Source organism: Pyxicephalus adspersus, chromosome 11, assembly GCF_032062135.1.
Source record: "Pyxicephalus adspersus chromosome 11, UCB_Pads_2.0, whole genome shotgun sequence".
NCBI classification, from domain to species: domain Eukaryota; kingdom Metazoa; phylum Chordata; class Amphibia; order Anura; family Pyxicephalidae; genus Pyxicephalus; species Pyxicephalus adspersus.
In genome coordinates, this window is record NC_092868.1 from 52126261 (window position 1) to 52146804 (window position 20544).

Sequence of the window (20544 nt, forward strand, 5' to 3'; positions counted from 1 at the left end):
CAGAAGACAGCTGTCACAAGTCTAACATAGGTTTGGACAAATACTACCAGAGATAATTATGTTTAAAGAATATGCAAAGCCAAAATAAGAAAACTTATCAGGTTTTTTTCTGCTGCCTGTGTTCCTCTGGGGAGATTTCCCCTCACTTCCTGCCCTGGAGGAGCAATAGGAAATGGAAGTGGAAAAAAATTCCATTGGCACATTGACAGGTGTTCCCATTGGATGATTTATCCTATTTACCATTCTTGGATTTCCTTTCATTCTTGGTATCAGTGAAAATGGTCACCAGGACAAATGGAGGAGTGAATCTCTATAGGAGTGATAGAAAGAACAAAAAGAGATCCAAAGATTGCCATACGGATTTTTAATATAAAAGCTCTATTCAAATTTAGGACATTCTTGATCAATATTTGATATCAATGTAATGCTGATCGTGTTTCTTTTTTATTTTGTGTATTTTTTGTAACATTCTCCAATCACCCCCAGGAAAAAGTTAAAAAGGAAATTAGTATAGAATGTAAAGAACCATCAATTATTACAAAAAAAATATATTTATCAGAAGTTACAGAGCAGAAGTTCCATTTCCAGGTCGCTGTGTTCCGTTGGCTAAGCGTAGCAAGATAAAGAGACAATTTCCTACGAAGACACTTTTGTCAATTGTTCTAATTTGCAGCAAATGAGCGGTAAGTAATTGTTAGCAACAGACAAATCCACTCCGCAGACAACACAAATCTAGAGTTAAGTCTTTACTGTTACATCAGTCATGATGAGCCGGGAAAATCCATACTGCGGCTCGTCTGGGAAGAATCAGGGTCTTTAACTGATGTGAATTATCTGGTGAAATCAATGGAGCCAAGCAATCACGATTCCAAGTGTTTAATTCTTTTTTATGTTACCTTCCTGGATTTTTATATTCAGTTACCAAATTTATTAGGACCAATTTGAGGTTTTGGGAGAAGTAAGACACCCATTGGGTTCCTTTATGCCTTGGGATAGCTACATGCTATAACATGCTGGTGGGTTATTTGGCTTTCCCCAATTTGGCCATTAAAAATATGGGCAATAAGCTAGGACTATGGCAGGAATATTAGATTGTGAGCTCCTCAGAGGGGCAGTAATGACATGGACTTTATAGATATATAATAATAGTAATAGTCCCTTATCTGCCCCTATTCCACTAAGAGGTTTGGTATTTATACCAGTATTGGGTTGTTCCTGCACCTTATGATGTCTATAACATAAATTAAACCCATCAGTCAGAAGGGAACCTCTTCATAATGGATGGGTTGGATATCAATCCTGTGAACAGTAAAATTTCCCTTATGGTTGGGTGGTTCCTTTAATTACCTTTCATATTCTAATTCTAAATTGTGTTTCTTTTCTTGCCGCAAAGAACATAAAATCCACTCTGTGTGCACCAACTGACTTTGCAAACCCTGAGGAAGTAGCAGTGATATCATCACCGAGCTGTATATAGCTGGTGCAGGGAGCAGAGCTGTGGGAGGGACCCAGCAGCTCCACCTACTACAAGCTTCCTGCAGAAAACTACCGAAGGGGGCGGAGACAAGACCAATCACCCTGCATGTGCAGGGAGAGTAGCAGTGACTGGTCTTTACAGGAAACACTCCTGCACACATGTAAGTATCACACTGTCCTATTGCACAAATATGTAAGATTTACACTTATGTACGCTTTTACTAGTGATTTAGATTTAAACTTATTAGAAATTACTTGGAGGGGAGCACAGCACACCAAGACACAGGGAAAAGCTGAAACAATGAAGACCAGATGCATTGGGGCTGGGGGATATATTAGGAGTTCAGACATAAAGCTAGAGGGAGCCAGAAAACTAGTATTTTGGATGTCCACCCTTACAAAAGTTGCATTATTAAATATAAATGTTTAGCCAAACAAAAGCTGATAATTTGATGAATTCCCATTGGATTATCACTGGTGAATGTCATGCTAGTACATTCACCAATACACAGCCATTACATAAAATTACATTTACTCCTTTCAAAAAAAAGTTTGTGCTGCAGAATGAGCAGAACACGGCCACCTTAAAATGTTTGCATTTGGCATTCTCGTCCTCATTGTTCCAAAGTCGTAGCTCTTCCCTGTGGCTCGGTGTGCTGGTAATAATCTTTGGAGGACAGTTAATAAGCCTTCCGATGAATGATTTGCAGGAGTTTCTGCACCGCTAATTTCCGTAACTATCACTCTATGACAGACAGCCAGAGGGATTGCGGGTCCGGCCTGCAGGACAGAACAAGGGGGCTGTATTATTTGACCAAGTTCAAATTAGCGTATCCCATTACAGTGATCTCATGTGAGATTCCTTCTAAATGTGGAGAAAATTTGGAATTATGTATGCATCCAATGTAATGTAAAGGTCAGGTCACTGCCAGCCATCCACAATGAATGAGCAGAGAGGAGATTTATCCTCCTCTACACTATGAGGAAAAACAAAAACTCTGCACTATGGCAGGTGGGGATCCAAAGACACCAATTGGGGGTCCTACATCTACCAGCCATACAGCTCTGGATTCAAGATGAGTGGGCTGCCATTATTGACCTTTCTTGTGAAAATGCTGTCATTCCAATGACAACAGGATCAAGTAGTTGAAGACAGGATCCCCTTGTTTGTATTCTTGTTCCCGGTCATTGGGTCAGCATGACAACCAGGAGGCTAGTAAACCTCAGAGCCCTTTACTGCATATACAGTAATGGAAACTTTTTATTGTGAAGATAAAAGCCAACACATTTACGGGACTCAAAGGCTCCCTTCTTCAGGGCTGATAAAACAGGAAAAATGTGCTATGTAAGAAAGTTTGTAGCTCTGTCACCATGCAGATGATTCTTCCTGAATGGTGCAGGTAGACTCTTAGAACAGGTTTCCATTATAATGTCCACAAGGAAGAGAAACATTGAGTTTTATCATGACATGAATAGTGAAAGCTCTCTTAGAATTGGTGGCTGCATTCGTTTTCATTCTTCACCTGGGCTATAACAAACTTGCAGTCCCAGGGTGACAACGCTCACTCACTATATAAAGCGTTGGCAATTTCTCTTTGAGGAATGCCCAATCGCTTGCAAGAAAATATAACAAAAAATGATTTTTGCTTGTACATGATTGGTTGGTTGAAGTCAGCAAACTTTCACTGTACTACACACTTCTAAGCTAAGTGAGAATTCCATTGCATGCTGATCATTTACTTTGCTATGTGAACATCCTTAGTTGTTAGTGATTGAACCCAAATGCTTAATATAGCACAGAAAATGTTCAGAGGTCATGGGACATTTCATAATTTCTGGCAGGGTCAATGGGCATCTTTTTTATTGAACCAATATAACTGGGGACCTGAAGGGGGTAAATGAGGGAAGTTCATTGTTGGAGATGACATACACATAGCACTGTTCATCTCTTGCTGAAGCCGCAGCCATTACCAGCTGGGAATATCTACGGATCAAACTTTCCTCGGGTCAAAGGTTTTATCACAGAGCGCGCTGTGTTTTATCCGCTGGAAGAGAAGGGGAACGTATTGAGAGGAGGTGATGGCAGCCATGGGGTAACACTATCCACCTATGAATAGAAAGACTTCTCTGAACATAAAGACTGTCACTATGTCAGTGATCTCCTCTCCTGCCGCTGGAGATCCCCAAAGAGCTGAAATAAACACCACACAAAGTTCCCAGCGACCTCACTAACTCTATCCATGGAGTTTCCAGGAATTGTACAACTCACCCCCCCCCCCCCCCCCCCCCCCCCCCCCCCAGATCAAACAACACGGTGCACATTGAGGATGCAATCATTTCACTTGTCTGTAAATACAATAATCTGCATGGAGCAGCTTGAAAACCAAAACGTGGAATGACCCCCACCCTCCTTTATGACCACCTCATTATATAGGAATGACTTCCTATATAGTGGTAGTCAGTGGGAAGAATGGTCAGTGAGAATCACACCCTCCAATATACAGGAGGTCATTGGGAAGGATACCCCTTACAATGGTGGCTAGTGTCAGGAGTATTACGTTTAGAGTGGTGGTCATAATTACCTCCATTTCTGCTTAAAGTGATGATCCATGAGAAGAATGCCTACCTTACAGTGTTGGCCAGAGGGCAGAACTACCCCCTTACAGTGGTGGTCATAAAGCCCACCCCTCAACAGTGGTGATTTGTAAGAAGTATGCCCCGCAATATAGTGATGGCCATCAGGAAGAATGGTCAGTGGGAAGAACACCCCCATACAGTAGTGGACATTGGGGGAATACCCCCTTATAGTGGTGGCCAGTGGGAAAAACACACCCCCACTTCCCTTACAGTGGTGGTCATTGTTAATAATACCCTCCTTAGAGTTAGGCTCATTGTGTAGAATGCCCACCTTACAGTGGTGGTCATTGAGGGGAATGCCCCCTACCCTCTTACAGTTGTAGTCATTGGGAAGAATGTTCCTCATACAGTGGTAGTCAGTGAGAAGATTGCCTGCCCTACAGTGCCGGTCATTGAGAAGAATACCCCCTTACCTTTACCCTTTCTCCTTTTACAGTGGTGGCCAGGATACCTCCTACCCCCTGATAATAGGGGTCAGTGGGAAGAATTCCGCCTACCCCCTTTACAGTGGTTGTGAATAGGAATAATGCCCCCAAACAGTGGTAGTCAGACATATGCATCTTCAATTTTCAGTTCCAGAGCAAAGAGAAGGTGAATACATCCACACACAACTAACATTTAAACGATACAGATTTTTTTCTGAACATTTTCAAATTGGGGACAGGTAGGTTGGAGCTGATTTGGAGTGTTCAGTGACTTATCCAAATATTAAGAAATAACTCCAGTTAACGTTCCGTCCCCCTTACAGGTTCAGATCTGCACAATGAGATCTTTCCAAGGTTTCCTTGCATTGTTCTCCAGCTCTGCCGTCACTTTACCCATCACCAATAACTCGGAGAGAACCTGCATGGCGGCAGCTTTGGCCAAGTTTCTGTCAGTCTGGAATGTAATTAGTGGAAATTTAAGTGGATTCTGCAAAGGGAGGTCAGAAAGAACTGGCTGGGTCATAGCGGGTCATCACTGAGCAAGCCAAATCAGCTCCAACCTACCTGTCCCCAATCTAAAAATGTTCAGGAAAAATCTTTATCATCTAAATGTTAGTTGTGTGGAGGTGTAATCACCCTATTATTGTTATCTAATGTCTATATAATTTTATTGAAATATGTTTCCCATTCTGTATCATATGATAACCATGCAGACCCATTTTTATGGCAGACACTATTCAGCACCAATGCTGGGTGACTGCTGCTATACATGGATTGATAATTAATGTATGGATTTCAGTTTCTGCCCCTGCACTGTGTACAATAGAAGTATTTCTCATTTTCTCTCCCCTGAACAGAACATGCCCAGTAATACCTTCATTACAAAGCGGATTACATGAAGTATTTTGGGCTTAAAGTGAGATTGTTGTATACCAAATATAAATGCTGCTTTAATTAAAAATGTTCCAGTTATGTTGGCTTGATGAATCCACCTGCTGCTGTGCAGACCCAAACCGAGCCATAGGCGCCATACTATTGGAAGAAGGGATTGTGGGAAGAGACTAGTTGGATGCCATGTTCTCCATCAACAATGAGGTCATCAGACACCACAAGACCCTATCTATAGAAGGTGACTATGGGAAAAGATATGGAGAGACAATGTTGCATTTTTATCATTCTGTGGCAAAGTTTAGTGTCTGAGACAAATGGGATGAGATTTGGATGAGTTGGGCAAATTTGCGTAGATGAGAAGAAGAAGATGCAGAAGATGGACTATCATAGGTAAACCTGGGTGGCCAAGCAAACTTGGAATGGGTTTCTTCAAACTAATTTACCATTAGTTGTCAATTTTTTTCAAGATTTGCTGCTTCGGCCAAGTTCTCCTATGATGGTCTATTTTCTCCAGTCTTGAAGAGCTTCAATAAATCAGGCCTATTTTTGGTAAGTACGGCAAACATCAATCTTGGGACCACTGTTAAGACAATTCACAGTGCTCCCATTGGCTTGTGGTTGTTGGACATGGGATGTGGGGGTTCTACTTATTTTCAAGGGGGAAAACTAAAAGACATTTTTGGGGAGGAATGATAAAAACTTTTTAGCACTGTCTTTGCCCCTTTGTCCAAGTAAGTACCAAACACGACATTTCTTGTTCATGGGTCCCAAAGAGAAGTAAGGCCAAATTCCTCGAATAGGATCACAGACAGGAATAAGGATCTAAGCGAATTTTCACCACTTCCCCTGGCTGTCCAAAATATTTTTAAGATGGCCAGAATGAAGCTTTAACCTTGTGTGTGCCATTGTGGTGGTGGGAAGAACAGTGAAGGCCCCAAGCAAGCATTGTGTGCAGTGTCTGTGTAACACTACCTACCATACAAATGGTAAAATTATATTGTAGTCTCAAGTCAGTCCCATGGACAGAACATTGGCCTAACTTCTAGAATCCTCCTGGTAAGGCGTGTTAAACGGGCCAGCTGATGAGTCTACAGAATGGCACCCGATGACCATTGGAAGTTCTTTAGTAATGTCTATTTAATGTTCCCAGTACAGCCTATCAATTTGATCTTCTTGATTATCTCTTATTTCTTCGACCCCACCCCGACATCGCCTATGTTCTCCAAGACTTTTTTTAACTGGAGATCATTCTCAACTCCCCCTCAACTCCCTTTCAGAGAGCAGCGACCCATACTAACATCTGTTCTGTAGCAATTTTCAGAAATGGCTGTAAGTGGTCTATAATGTAACTATCAAATGCGTGGGCATGCTCGAATTTCCTATCCGGCAACAGTCGAGTCCGGCCAATTGTAAACTTTTTTTTGTGAAACGAATACATAAAATAAAAGTATGCAAGGCTAAATAAAAAACTATGCGAGCTCCAGCCGCCCCCTCTCTCCTCGGTATTTCCTGGTGTTTAAACATTTCGCGTTCGGGACTCCGAGACTTTATTATCAAGACTTCGATCAATGACAGAAAAGAAAGTCAAATCTGGCCATGAAATTTGGAAGATGGAAAAATCTGCAGACAGTTAACTGGCCTATCCTCTGCCCCCAAAATAATTCAACATTTTCTATCACCATGTGCTTTTTATTACGGCCGTGACTTGTGCACAGTTTTTTTTTTCTGCAGCGTCTGAATAAAGTTGATTCAATTACTGTACCCTTGGATTTGAACATCGCCCCAAGGGAGAACGGTGGTGTAATGCATCAATGCCTTTTGCGTTCTGCGCAGGGACCAGAATAGTGTTACCCATTTGCATTCAGACCGCTGACTTCATTAATTTGAAACTCCTGTAATTGACTTTTCTTTTTTTCTTCCCCGTAGGTGACATTAGCATATAAATAGTGTTATTGTTGTGAGGGTGAAAGTTCAGCAGGCAATGGTCAATGTATTGAGTTGTAGATTATTGTTGATAAATACATTGCTGGCGTGATAGATGAGCGATCGATGGATGGACAGAAAACACACTCAGATGCTCACGTATGCCGTGATCAGTGCAGTGCGGCAATTTATATTTAAATTTGGTCTGGGATATAGCTGACTGCGCAATATTCAGATATAATGTGACGGATCAGACTACCATCTATGATATCTAAATATTTTATGGGATGGGGTGGTCTTCAGAACAGGAGCATGGAGAAAATTCTTGCACAGCCATGAGTTTTCCTTCTTCTAGAATCTTGGGTAGACCATACTATAAAGACATTCTACAAATATGGTATCATAGCCGAGAGAAAAGTGCAGATTTCAATAGTATTATTCTTCTTTGAGAGGTCAACCTTGACCTACGGCCAATGGAAACACAAGCTGGCCATAGCTGAGTATGTTTCATTGATTTGTGACCTTTGAAGAATCGTTCCATTTCTCTAGTAGATGCTTCAAAAGTTACAAACCAATGAAATGCTATGACCAGCTAGTATCTCTACTGGTCATAAGTCAGGTGGTCCTTTCATAGAAACTCCACTAGTCGTAAGTCCAAGTGGACCTCTCATAGAAGCTCCATTGGTTGTATGTCAATGTTGACCTCCAATAGAAGCTCTATCGGTCGTAAGTCAAAGTGGACTTCTCATAGGAGCTCCATTGGTTGTAAGTCAAGGTGGACCTCTTATAGAAGCTCCATTGGTCATAAGTCAATGTTGTCCTCTCATGAAAGCTATATTGGTCGTAAGTCAAAGTGGACCTCTCATAGAAGCTCCATTGGTCGTAAGTCAAGGTGGATCTCTCAAAGAAGAATGATATAAAAAAAATCTACATTCTTCCTTTGGCTTTGATATCATAACTAAAGAATATTCTTTAAGTATGGTCTACAGCAGTGTTTCTCATCCTTTTTATCAAGAAGGAATTCTTGAAATACCTTCAGGATACCTGAAGACAGCTCACAGTACATTCGTGTGGTGGTCATTGGCCTTCTTGAACCCTGGCCAATGGGAAGGATGACATCCTTACAGATAGCCAAAAAGATTGTTGGTGGTAGTGGTAATGGAACCGAGAAGCACAAACTGCTTATAGCTCAAAGGACCTCTAGCAACCTTTGAAGAAACTCTAGGGTTCTAGGGATCCAGGTTGAGTATCATTGTTTTACAGTGTTCTCAAAACCTTAAAACTAATAGAACCAGGTGCCTATCTGATTTTGTCGTTTTCATGCTGCTTATTTTTTTCTCCATTGGTAGAGCTAGTAAGGTGTCTCAGTCCCAGCAGAGTTGTTGCAATGTGATGTCATTGGTCTCATATGTTCCTAAATCATAGCTTTAGTCCTGATGTCTGGCTGTGTGAGGTCTGCTAAGGCTTAGGAGTTTGAAAGTCTCTCCCTACCCTCTGGCAAGTTCTCTCGCTGGGTAAAATATGGCGTTTTCTTAAAAAGTGAAGGGAGAATAAGAAATATGTGGAATGCACATGATGGCATTTACATATCTGGTGAGAATAAAGTCCAATTTTGTTTTGAATAGAATGGAGAAGGAGATTTATTGCTGTGCCAATTATGGGAAGAGTAAGAGCAGCAGGCCACTGGGATGGGCAAAGCTCGAATGGGTGGTGCTAAAGCTTACCCGCTCTGCCCTGCCAACCCAAACATTTCTATTGCTATAGTTTATTCATACTTACATTGAAAGGCTCATTCCGATTGGTCTTAGAAATTATGGTTTCCCTGGGGTTGACAGCCTGCCAGCCACCAATCACACCACCAAGTGATGGGTATTTGGCCCTTTGGAAGGTGGATGCTTTAGCAAACATGACTCTGTCCTGCAGCAAAATGTAGGCATTGTCACTAGTAGTACCATGATTTCTGGAAGAATTAGGCTGACATGGCTGAGCATGCATACACTTGTTAAGTGTCTATGATTATTATCTGTATTTCTGACATTGTCTATAAATTACCAAAAATATCAATAAATTTTCTTGGCTGATCAAGTAGTTCAGGTTTAATGAATGTTTAGGTGAGGCTAATATAAGGAAAAATGTTCTGAAAAGAATTCCCCACCTAAAAAATACTTTCTGACCATTGAAAAGTTCTCCCTTTCACTTCTGAGCGGTGCTCGGTCCAGCTGCTTTGCTAGCCTGTGGCCCTTTTCTGATGTGGTTAAGGGGTTAAAAGGATCCTTGGAGTTTAGAACACGGCTCAGGCTGCTCCAAGCTAACCACAAATTCAGAACATGACTAGCAACATCTCAGCATTCTGCAAAGCTGGACGGCGGCCCACAGCACTGGAGGCTCTAATACCTCCAGAAATCAATCTAAAGTTTCAGAAAGGGAAAAAAAGTTTTTTAGCTACCAAAAAGTGCCAGAATTCCTTCCTGCCATGGAGATTTGATTTGTCTCCTTCCCGTGTCCTACTCTGCCTTCTGGACCTCTGGAGCTACGTCTGGCCAAAGCCTGGGCTGGGAAATTGTGGTGGTCCGGCTGTAAAATGATAAGCTTAACGGGTCAGCCAATCCAAATGTGATGTTTCGGTTACGGGGTGCCTGCTGGTGGGATGAAACCCCTCCGGGGTTATTAATATGCGTTGCTGCAATGAAAACCAGAACAAAGGAGGAGCAGCCATCAAAACCAGCATGGTGGCCCCATGGCTAGCACTCCTTTCCTACAGCACCCAGAATCTTAGCCAGGACGCTCCTTGTGTTTGTGTGGGCTTATTTCCATACCCCAAAAACACACTGGTTGGTTAAAGGGATTACCTTCAAAATGTGGCCTTAAACTATGTTAGGTACATTAGATTGTGAGCTCTTTTGGGGCACAGCCAGGGAGATGAATATGGACTAATATATTAACATCATAATAAGCCTTTAAGGAGGTGAGTGATCCACTTAGAGGTGATGTCCGAGATACAAATGGGACCTCATGGGTGGAGCCAACTCTAGTACCCCTAGTATCGGGTAAAGCAGGTGCACTGGCCTGGGAACTCCACACTTAGATGGCTGGCTCCTGGCTGGTGGGATGGTTGGGCACAGGAGGTGTGAAGAACCAATAACTCAGGTAGGGATGGTAGGAACCTCTCATAATGATCACAGCAGATGTGGAGAACCAGGAATTCAGAAAAAGAATGGTAGAAGCCCCTCATAATGATCACAGGGGGTATGGAGAACCAGGAACTCAGTGCAAGGATGGTAAGAGCCACTCATAATATCACAGCAAGTGTGGAGAAGCAGGAATTCATCAAAGGGATGGTAGGAGCCCCCCCTAAAGGGCACAACAAGTGTGGAGAACCAGGAACTCAGGACAGGTAGGACCCCTTCACAATGGGTACAGCAAGTGTGAAGACCCAAGAATGGTAACGTGCCAAGTCACAGTAGCTAGGGATCTACCATAGCAGTTCCGGAACACGTTCCAAGCCTAAAACATGCTAGCCAGTCTCATCCTTCTAAAGCCACTCCATGTCATTTATGATCCATCCACCCCTTATTCCAATAACTGCATCAAGTGGGTGGAGCTGGGAACCCTTTTCCGGGGATTGTTCCACCACAACCTGCTGAGACCTTGGAACAAGAGTTATGGATCAAACATAATTCTATAAATTGCATTTCATGAAGACACAACATTCTTCTGTGGCATTCTAAGCAAGCTAAGAGTTAATTTAGACATCGGCGTTGGTGATTTTCTTGTAGTTTTAATGTCATGCCGAGGGTGTGTAAAGCAATTGTGTTTCACCAGGCAGAGAGCGCTGTCAAACACCTTACATGACTACATAATCTCATTGTGCTTCCTCTTTCATGTGGTGAGCGTGGTTAGGTAGCACGTTTGACACGTCTCCGTGTTCCCACCAGTCTGGTTTGTGTTGTAGGTCACCCTATGTGAATATACTATGAAGGTATTTTACACCCCACAGTGAATGTTGCGCACACATCGCTTTCTAATGCCTACTGCAAGCCTTGCTTTCTTTTGCACTATTCACTCATGCAACTCCTTTACTAGATACTTTTACTGCAATGGGATGGGACTTGGGGTGTCCAGGGTATGGATTACAGCCAAAATATAAAAAAAATTATAGGTGGACCACAATAAACAGAATTTTATATATTTATATAAAATATACAAAACACTGAAAAAAGAAACATTAACAAAAAAAATAAGAAATAAAATAAAAAAATGGCACTTGCATAGGTTAGGATTGCTGGTGATAGAATATTAAAATTGATTGGTTGGCTTGGCTTATGATTGGTTGGTAAGCTGGTCTTTGAAAATGTAATTGACTTGGAAGGGGGGGGGGTGTCTCTGGTTTCAGCACTTTTTTTCAATACAGCCCTGGAGGAAGAAATGAACAGGAAAGAAAAGGATATAGGTAAGTCAAGAGGCAAGGAAGAGGCTTTGATTCTTTGATGGTGCCAGCCTTGGAAGAGCTGGGAGAGGGCAGAGCTTTGTTTTGACCAATGGATGAGTTTAGCTCCCATCCAGTGATTTTGGAAGATTCCAAAGAGCAGGAAAAAAGGAGGCTCTAGAGCCAGAGTTTTGGGGATAAAGTAATTGTCCTCCTTCAGATGTCTGTGTATAAACTCAACTGGAGGGTGGGTGTGGCCATAACCAAAGTGAGGCTCTATGTTAACAAGAGGAGCCCGCCCCTGCGGAGCGACACTATACATTATCACTCTCAGCCTATCTTCACTGTGTGTATGCTGCTCTGGTTGAAAAATTAGGGAGGCAAAGGGTGTAAGGTTCAATGCCTTGTAGTGATGTGTGCTTTGGGGCATACTGGTGCCAGCCTCTAGGTGGTGAAGGTGAGAAAATGGCCATTTTCCTGCCCTCTATTCTATACTGCGACAGGTTGATTATGAAGGAGGCCTCATAGACCAATTTGGTTTCTAGCTCAGAGAATTTATCATGCTGGCGTACATTGGGAACGATGGCATGCTACTGTGCCTTCACCTTTCCCACATCTTCGCCCAATCTGGAACCCTTTACCGCGTGGCCTTTCTGAAACAACCTGAGTCCCCGCATTCACCTTCATCCATTCATCTGCTGAGGAACAAGACCGGGTTTGTCACAACCTCAAATAAATAAATGCTAATGAGCGGCACAGAAGAGATGTGCGGCCTTCATTAGGATGAATGACATCTTGTTCCACTTCCCCTCCCCACCTGTAGACTCCGAAACTCAGCCACCATCCCCGAGGACGGCCAAAGGCACCACAGATGATATCTGTTTCCTCTTCCACCCCGGCCCATGTACATCAATCAAAGGCTGGGCATCCTGCTTCGTAGTGGGCAGATAATACGAAAACAAGTGCAGCTTTTCATTGCAGGCCCCCTCCCCCACAGAATACACTGAATGGTAAGGAAAAGGATAAGAAAAATTTGAAGTTGTGGATTTGCCATTTCAAAAACTCTCTTTGTTCAGCCTAGGTTTGGATTATATTTGTTGAGATGAGGCCATCAGTTTGCTGCAAGCAAGCAGGAACATTTCCTCAGTCTCTTGTCCCCAGTAAGTGGACTGTACATGGTAGCTTAGTTGCAAGTCACCAAGTAAGAAGCTGCAGCAGGGGCTGAGAGTAGAGTGGCAAGAACTGCCCAGGGGATCACATGATCGTGTCGTCTCTGAGCCGGTATCTCAGCAGGAAGGTTAGAAAGTCACATGCCTAGATTTTCCAGCTATGTAACAGGTTGTGGTGAGTGAATGGGTAGGGTATTGGTAAGCTGTGAAGAGAAGTGGTGTAAGTACATAAATTTGACTTTGAAGTCCCTGTACAGCAAAGCTCAGACTAAAAAAGAAGAAGCAGCCAATCAGCCGCATTATAGTATTCATGGGCTAACAAAAAGCATGCTGCTAGAAGGAGAGAGTAGAGTGATAAGCTCATCAGTCTTTTGCTTCTGCTGTTTTTATATTGTGCTTCCCTGGCTGTGCCTGGAAGGGGGAAGGCTTGAAAAACCACAAATGCGACAATAACGCATCCAAAAATGAAATGATGACATTGAATTTTCTATTAAACAACTGGGGGCGCTCCACCTGATCTGAAGTCCAGCATGCAGATATCATACTCAGGAATTATCGAGGATGGGGGTCTTAATATTTTAAATGTATCTGAATACTGGACTGTCAATGGTGCTTCTCTTTTCACTGTCCATTCCTGATGGACCCAGGGTGATGTGTATAAAGGAAGCGGGTTGAATGGTGCTGGTGATTAGAATGAGGACATCTAGTGGCAGAGAAAGGTACTGCGGTGGAATTATCAAATTTTGCCAATGCTGGGCATTGTGGGAAGTTGGGGAGATGGGAGGTGACTTGCTGGGCGAATGTCGTCACATTGTAATATAAGCCCCACCCACTCACTGAGGTGGCGTTACGGGGTCTGAGAATGCAAGATCTACCGTGTTGATTGGTAAATGCCTGGCTGGCCATTGGTGGGATGTAATGGGGCGGGGCAGAGACACAACACATTTCGGGTGACATAATCCAATTGTAGTGGCCACCAAGGGGTGCTCTGACAGGTACTCTTTAATTATTTTTCTCACGCCAGATGGAAGCTGCTGAAAGTTGTAGATGATACTGAAAATTCTTCACATTTATTGCCGCCGTTTGCACCTGCATTTTATTTACCCAGCGCCGGTGAAGATCTGCGCGTCATGTGACCGGCCCAACAACTTTCTCCTGTGTGCAGGAATGTAAAATATTTGTTTGTTCTGTTCCACCAACAGAAATTCAATTTGGAGGGTTAAAGAGGACCTTTCATCATGTGGTGGGGTCATGCACGCTGAGCAATGTGTCAGTGTAACCCTTCCAGGTTTGTGTTATCGCCTTCCCTATGACAATGCCATCATCGGCTTTTCTTTACAAAAAGGACAGCACCATCTTTGTTCTGGCATCATCCTGTGCTCTGGTGTCTGTGCACAGATAACAGTCACAGATCATCAGATCATGCAAAGTTACAATGGTGCAGTTTGTTTAATATAGAGGAGGAGACTGAGGAAATGCTTCCTGCGGCCTGCAGTATCATTCATGACATCATCTCAGCTAGGAGGTCACTGATTGGATGATAAAAGGTCGCTGTACGATATTGTTACTACAACCAATTGCAAATGATCATTTTCTGGGACAGTCAAATGGGGGAGGAGAACGGGCGCAAGAGGCCCCAATGGTGGTCGTTACCTGCTGGCCCTTTTATTGCTGTGGGGGATTCACTTCCTTTATGGCAAAGGGAAATCCTCCAATGGGGACACCTTTTCCTTGAGAAATGTCCTCCTATTTCCTGTTTCATCCTTGGGAGAGGAAGCGGAGTGAAATCCCCCCAGAGGGGTGCAGGTGACAATAAATACCCTGGGGGGGGGGGGATTTACCTTTTCCTGCTCTATACAAATCTAGAAGACATTGGGGCAGAATTACTAAAGGAGCCCGGCCCGTTTACATAGCAAATGCAATCATCACCAGACAGGGAGCTTTCACTTAGCTTAGTCAATGGGATAAAGGTCAGCTGACTTCAACCATCCAATCATGTGCAAGAAAAAATAATTTGATTTAAGATTTCCTTGCTTGTGATTGGGTATTTCTTGCAAATTGAACTTTTGCCACATTCACTCAGCTGAATGATCAAGTGAATGATCTCTACCATTTTGATAATTCACTTTGCTAAGTGAACATCCCCTAATTTCTTTACTCTACAGGAAATGTTAAATATAATTGTAACTCATAAGAGAAATTTTATGGATTTGGAGTTAATTTTGCGGCGGGGTCACAAGCGGGCGTAGCAATGTTTTTCAGGGCGAGTTTGCCCAGGTGCGCGGTGACATCACAGCATAAAACACAGCCGGTGTGTACACAGCCCGTCCAGGGGGGGTGACCCCCGGTGCTGTCATCTCCGACACTGCGCCTTCTCACCTGAGCAAACGTGCAGCTGGGGCAGCGTGTGAAAGGGCCACCCTAGGACGAAGCACGAGTTCTGATTGGTCTATAACAAAACCTCCAAAAACCTAAACATGCTTTACATTCCACAGACGTAAAAATAGAAACCCCGAGATTTCTTAAGGAAGACAAACACCCAATCACTAAAATCTCAAGACATCAATTTAAAAAAGTGTTTTTATTCTATTTAATAAAATAATTCCTGGCAATCCTATCCTATTCAGGCACTTCCTGTTAGAGGGTGACAACGCTGTGTCCTATTCTCCTGCGTTGTCACCTTGTTTTAACGATGGTCAGGCAGTGTCATTGTTGTCAGCATTTGCAAACGCCAAGAAATGCCATGCAGCCATTGGTGGAGAGGATGTAGCTGCAAAGAGGCTGCAAGAAATCAGCAGCACTGAGATGTAATGAATGATGGGAAAACAGAAATTGCCTATGAAAACAGAAGAAATGAGATTTATTAATGCCTACATCTACTGTAAAGCCCCCTTTACCCCCCTCTAACTGATCCCTATTGCTTTCACACTCTCCATTTCTTTTCCGGGAGTCATAGGAAGTAAGGAATAAACTCTCCAATGATGCAGAAAAATAAAAACCCGGGCAATTTTCAAGTCTTTCAGCCCTCAGATATGGTGACTACATTTGTTTTCTGACTTTTAGTGTGATCCTGCCCATAATGAACTTCCTATCCTACAGTGACAACGTTCAGTCCATGAAGCAGCAGCATTGTCACCTTGATTCGGACTACAACCCCCGGACTACAACCCCCTGGGTGCTTAATAGATCACATACGGGGCTGATAGGATGATTGATAGTTCAGTGCAGTGCACACTGGATTGTTGTTGTGGTGACCTTGCAGTGTTGGGGTCCCGGATTCAAATCTCAGTTTGGGCAGTGCATGGAGTTTGTATGTCCTCCATTGGTTTCTCTGGGCACTCCAAGCTCCTCCCAGATTATTATTAGATTATAGGAAGCTGCAGGGGTGGATGTAGCCAATAGTGGGTTTCTGTACAGAAGTGATTTGTGGCCCCTAAGGGGATCCCTGTAGGCTAAGAAGGGCCTGGGGGGGGGGGGGGGGGCAGCTGCACACTTTGTCCCCCCCCCACGATGTCCTCCCCTGATAAAATGATATATGTTCCATTCTGTTCTAGGTTTAGATATCAATTTCCATTTCCCAGAATTCTGCCAACCTACCTATGATCTGAGGGCAACAGGGGGCCGTTCTGCAGAATGGACTTGGGGCCCCTATTGGCTGAGGAAGGTCCAGGGCCCTCGTGCAGCACCACTTCTCTATGTCTGCCCTCGGTAAGCTTCAATGTATTCCGTCCTGTTCTGAGTTTAGATATCCGATTTCCATTTCCCAGAATTCAGCCAACCTACCTATGAAACTGAGGGCAACATTGGGGCCCTAAGGAAGGCTCGGGACCCTCATGCACCTCACTATGTCCGCCGTTGGAAGCTCCAATGTGATCCATTTCTGTTTTGGGATTGAATATCATAATTTTGTTTCTGCACTTCGGCCATCCTATCTATGATCTGAGGCCAAAAGAGGGCCCCCATGCAGAACTGACTTAGGGCCCTGGTTACCTGAGGATGGTTCAGGGCCCTCGTGCACCAGCACCTCCCTATGTCCGTCCATAGTAAACTACAAAAAAACCTATTCTGGGTTTAGATATTAGATTTCTGTTTTTGCAACCAACCTATGAGCTGAGGTCAACAGAGGGCCTCTGTGCAGGATTGACTTGGGGCCCCTGTGGCTAAGAAGGGCCCAAGGAGGCAGTGGCACACTTTGGTAAGCTGCAATATACCCTATTCTGTTCTGGGAATAGATATCCCGAAGTCAGCCAACTTACCTATGCTCAGCACCAACAGTGGCCCCTTTACAGAATGAATTGCCTCCCTCCCCCCCGGTAAACTGACTTGGAACCCTATTGGAGGAAGGTCTGGGGCCCCTGAGCAGCAGCACCTCCCTATGTCGCCCCTGGTAAGCTGCAATACTTTCCATTTATTTGTTGTCCGACTTACCTCTGATCTGAGGCCTTCTGAAGAGCACCGCGGCCTCCAGCCAACCACAAATGGCCGCTGACGCAAATCCCTCCATTGCTGTAAATGTGTCATGTGACCACGGTGAGAGCTAGCCGACGTTCTGTTCTATTATAAAGACTTAGTGGATGTAAGAAATGGGGGGAGGGGTTAGAATGGCGACTTTTCAGCGGCAACCATCACCATACAATCTCACCGCCCACAATTCACATCAGCCTCACATTCACCATAGAATGAACGAGTGAATGGAACGGATCCCACGGCTAGCTTTACAATACTCTAATGAGAGGTCTGGAAGGGATTAAAGGGGGTCAGGGTACATTAAGACCCCAGTGCTAAAAAACTAAAAAACACAACCTAATAATAATAAAAAGGACAAATAATAAAATGATATTAATAACAACATTTTAGTTCCTCGCTCGGAGCAGGGGAGTCGCTCGGGGATTTTTGTAATGATTGTGATCTAATTATGCTAAATGGAAACAAGTTTTTTGACACAATGGCGCGGGCACTCAGCGCACACACACGCTCCACGCGGGCGACTTATCGTCTAAATTTCAGCCTTATATTTTTTATGTTTTAATTCGGCTATTGAGTCGTCGTGTGATCTGATGGCGCCTTTTATGGAGGGGAGAATGAGAATGAGTTCTTTTTAAAAAGCGTGAATGACACATAACGCCATGCATGGCTGTGGATTTCGGGCGCTCCTGGGGGGGCGGGGTGCTTTGGTGCTATATAAATGGGTTGGTAAAATATTATTAATGGGCTAAAAAAGGTCATGTGACATGTAAAAATAGCGTTTAGGGGACAGTGGGCCTTTGTGGGCAAAATGGGAATGGACAGTTCTATACATTTGTGTGGTGCCTGAAAACTGTTTTTGCTTTTAACAAAAAAAAAATGATGGGGTTCCCCTTTAATAGCAAATTTCCCAAGCTGCAATAATAGCACAAGGAATTCTGGGAACAAGCAACATTTTATTCTGGGTGTATACCCAAATAAGGGTCTGATTGCAATATTAAGGGGTCCCCATGAAGGTACTGCAAACCAAGAAATTAGGCGGGCTTTATTGGACTGCCTGCAGCTTCTAATGCACATTATGAGAAGCTCACAGTGTGCAGAGAAATCAGAGTGAGCAGTTTCAGTCCAGGGGAGAAGCCTGTAAAACAGGGCAAGACTGAAGGGAAGACTGGGGCAGATTTAATGAAGGGGAGGCTGGGGGAAGATTTAATAAAATGGAGTTTGGGGGCAGATGTAAAAAAATGGAGGTTGGGGGGAGATTTAATAAAGGGGAGGCTGGGGGCAGATTTATTGAAGGGGAGGCTCGAGGGGCAGATTTAATGAAGTTTAGGCTGGGGGCAGATTTAATGAAAAGGAGGCTGAAGAGGCAGATTTAATATAAGGGAGGTTGGGGGCAGATTTTATAAAGGGGAGACTGGAGGGCAAAACGGTAATCAGAAAAGCAAAACATGGAGAACATGTGAAAGAAAAAGAAACAGAGATAGAAACCAGAATAAGAGATGATAAATAAATTATATAAAGTCATAAAAAAAGAAGAAAAAGGGAAATGATGAAAAATAGTGCCTGCAGAATCCAAAAAAAGTAAAAAAGAGAAAAGAATGAACAGTAAGGATTGTTCTGCACAACGAGTGACAACGCGAACATTTGCTCACTGTCAGCTTCACATTTGAAGAGTCAGCTAAACATTTTTACAGCGGTAACCCTGCAGGCCGGTCTGGGCTCGGTGTGAGACAAGAATGACCACCAGGGACCCGAGTGATAAATGGCCAGTTTATAAGTCTGTCATGCTACTGACATCCCTGGGGACACCGGGGACTCTCTGAAAATAACATATTACCAACCTGTGACTATGGCCATGATCAATCACACTGATCAGATATGGCAATCATGAAGCATGGAGAGGCCTGGCAGAGCTCACAGGCCAACATGACAAATGAGAGGGCCAAAGAATGGAAGTGAGCGAGAGAGACGCTGATGGCGGGTCAACCTGGGTAATGTCATTTCATTGAGGGCCTCCAGAAGAACAAAATATATACAAATCCCTTCTGTCTATAGAACAACAATCATACACACACAGGTCCCTCCAGACAAACAGTCATACACACAAAGGTCCTCGCTGTCTCCAGAAAGAACAAACATACCCACATATGTGTCTCCCCATCTTCTAAGAGAACAAACACACAGGTCCCCTCTAATCCCAAAAGAACAATGATACATATGCACAGTTCTCCTCCGCGTCTGAAAAACAATTATACAAACACATAGGTCCCCTCTAATCTCAAAAGAACAATCATACACACACAGGTCCCTCTGCCTCAAGTACAACTGTACATATATAACTCCCTCTGATTCCAATAGAACAGTCACACATGCACAGTGCCCCCCCACTCTACAAGTCCCCAAAGTACCCCCAGAAGAACAATTATACACACAGGTCCCAAAAGTAGCCCAAGAAGAGCAATAATACACACAAGTCCCTCTGCCTTCAGAAGAACAATCATATGCACACAAGTCCCTTCTACCATAAAAAGAACAACCATACATATACCCAAAGGTCCCCTTTACCACTTGAAGAACAATCATACATATAGGTCCCCTGTACATCCAGAAGAACATTCATACACACACAGGTTCCCTCTATTGCCAGAATAACAACCATACATACAGGAACCCTCTACCTCATGAAAAACAATCACACACAAGTCCCTTCTACCATCAGAAGAACAATCATACAGGCACAGGTTGTCTTTACCTTCGCAGGAACAATCATACACATACACAAAGGTCCCCTTTACCACCAGAAGAATTATACATAGATAAGTCCCCAGTACAACCAGAACAATCATACATATAGGTCCCCTGGTAAATCCAGAAGAACAATCATACACACACAGGTCCCCTTTACCACCAGAAGAACAATCATACATAGGCAGGACCCCTGTACATCCAGAAGAACAGTCATACATATACAAAGCCCTCTACCTCCCAAAAAACATTTATAAACACATAGGAACAATCATACACCCATGTCCCTTCTACCTCCAGATGAACAATCATACATCCAGGTCTCTTCAACATCCAGATGAACAATCATACACCCAGGTCTCTTCTACCTCCAGATGAACAATCATAC

General features: G+C 43.5%; 1 protein-coding gene across 1 annotated transcript in view; it reads right to left on the reverse strand.

The window, feature by feature from the left end:
• Positions 1-4863: 4863 nt before the first annotated feature.
• LOC140340261 (histone-lysine N-methyltransferase PRDM16-like) overlaps positions 4864-20544 on the reverse strand; it is a 206992-nt gene continuing 191311 nt past the window's right edge. Inside the window, exon 4 of the mRNA XM_072425318.1 lies at positions 4864-4992. Coding sequence (XP_072281419.1) covers positions 4864-4992 — 129 coding nt within the window. The remainder of the gene's footprint in view (positions 4993-20544) is intronic.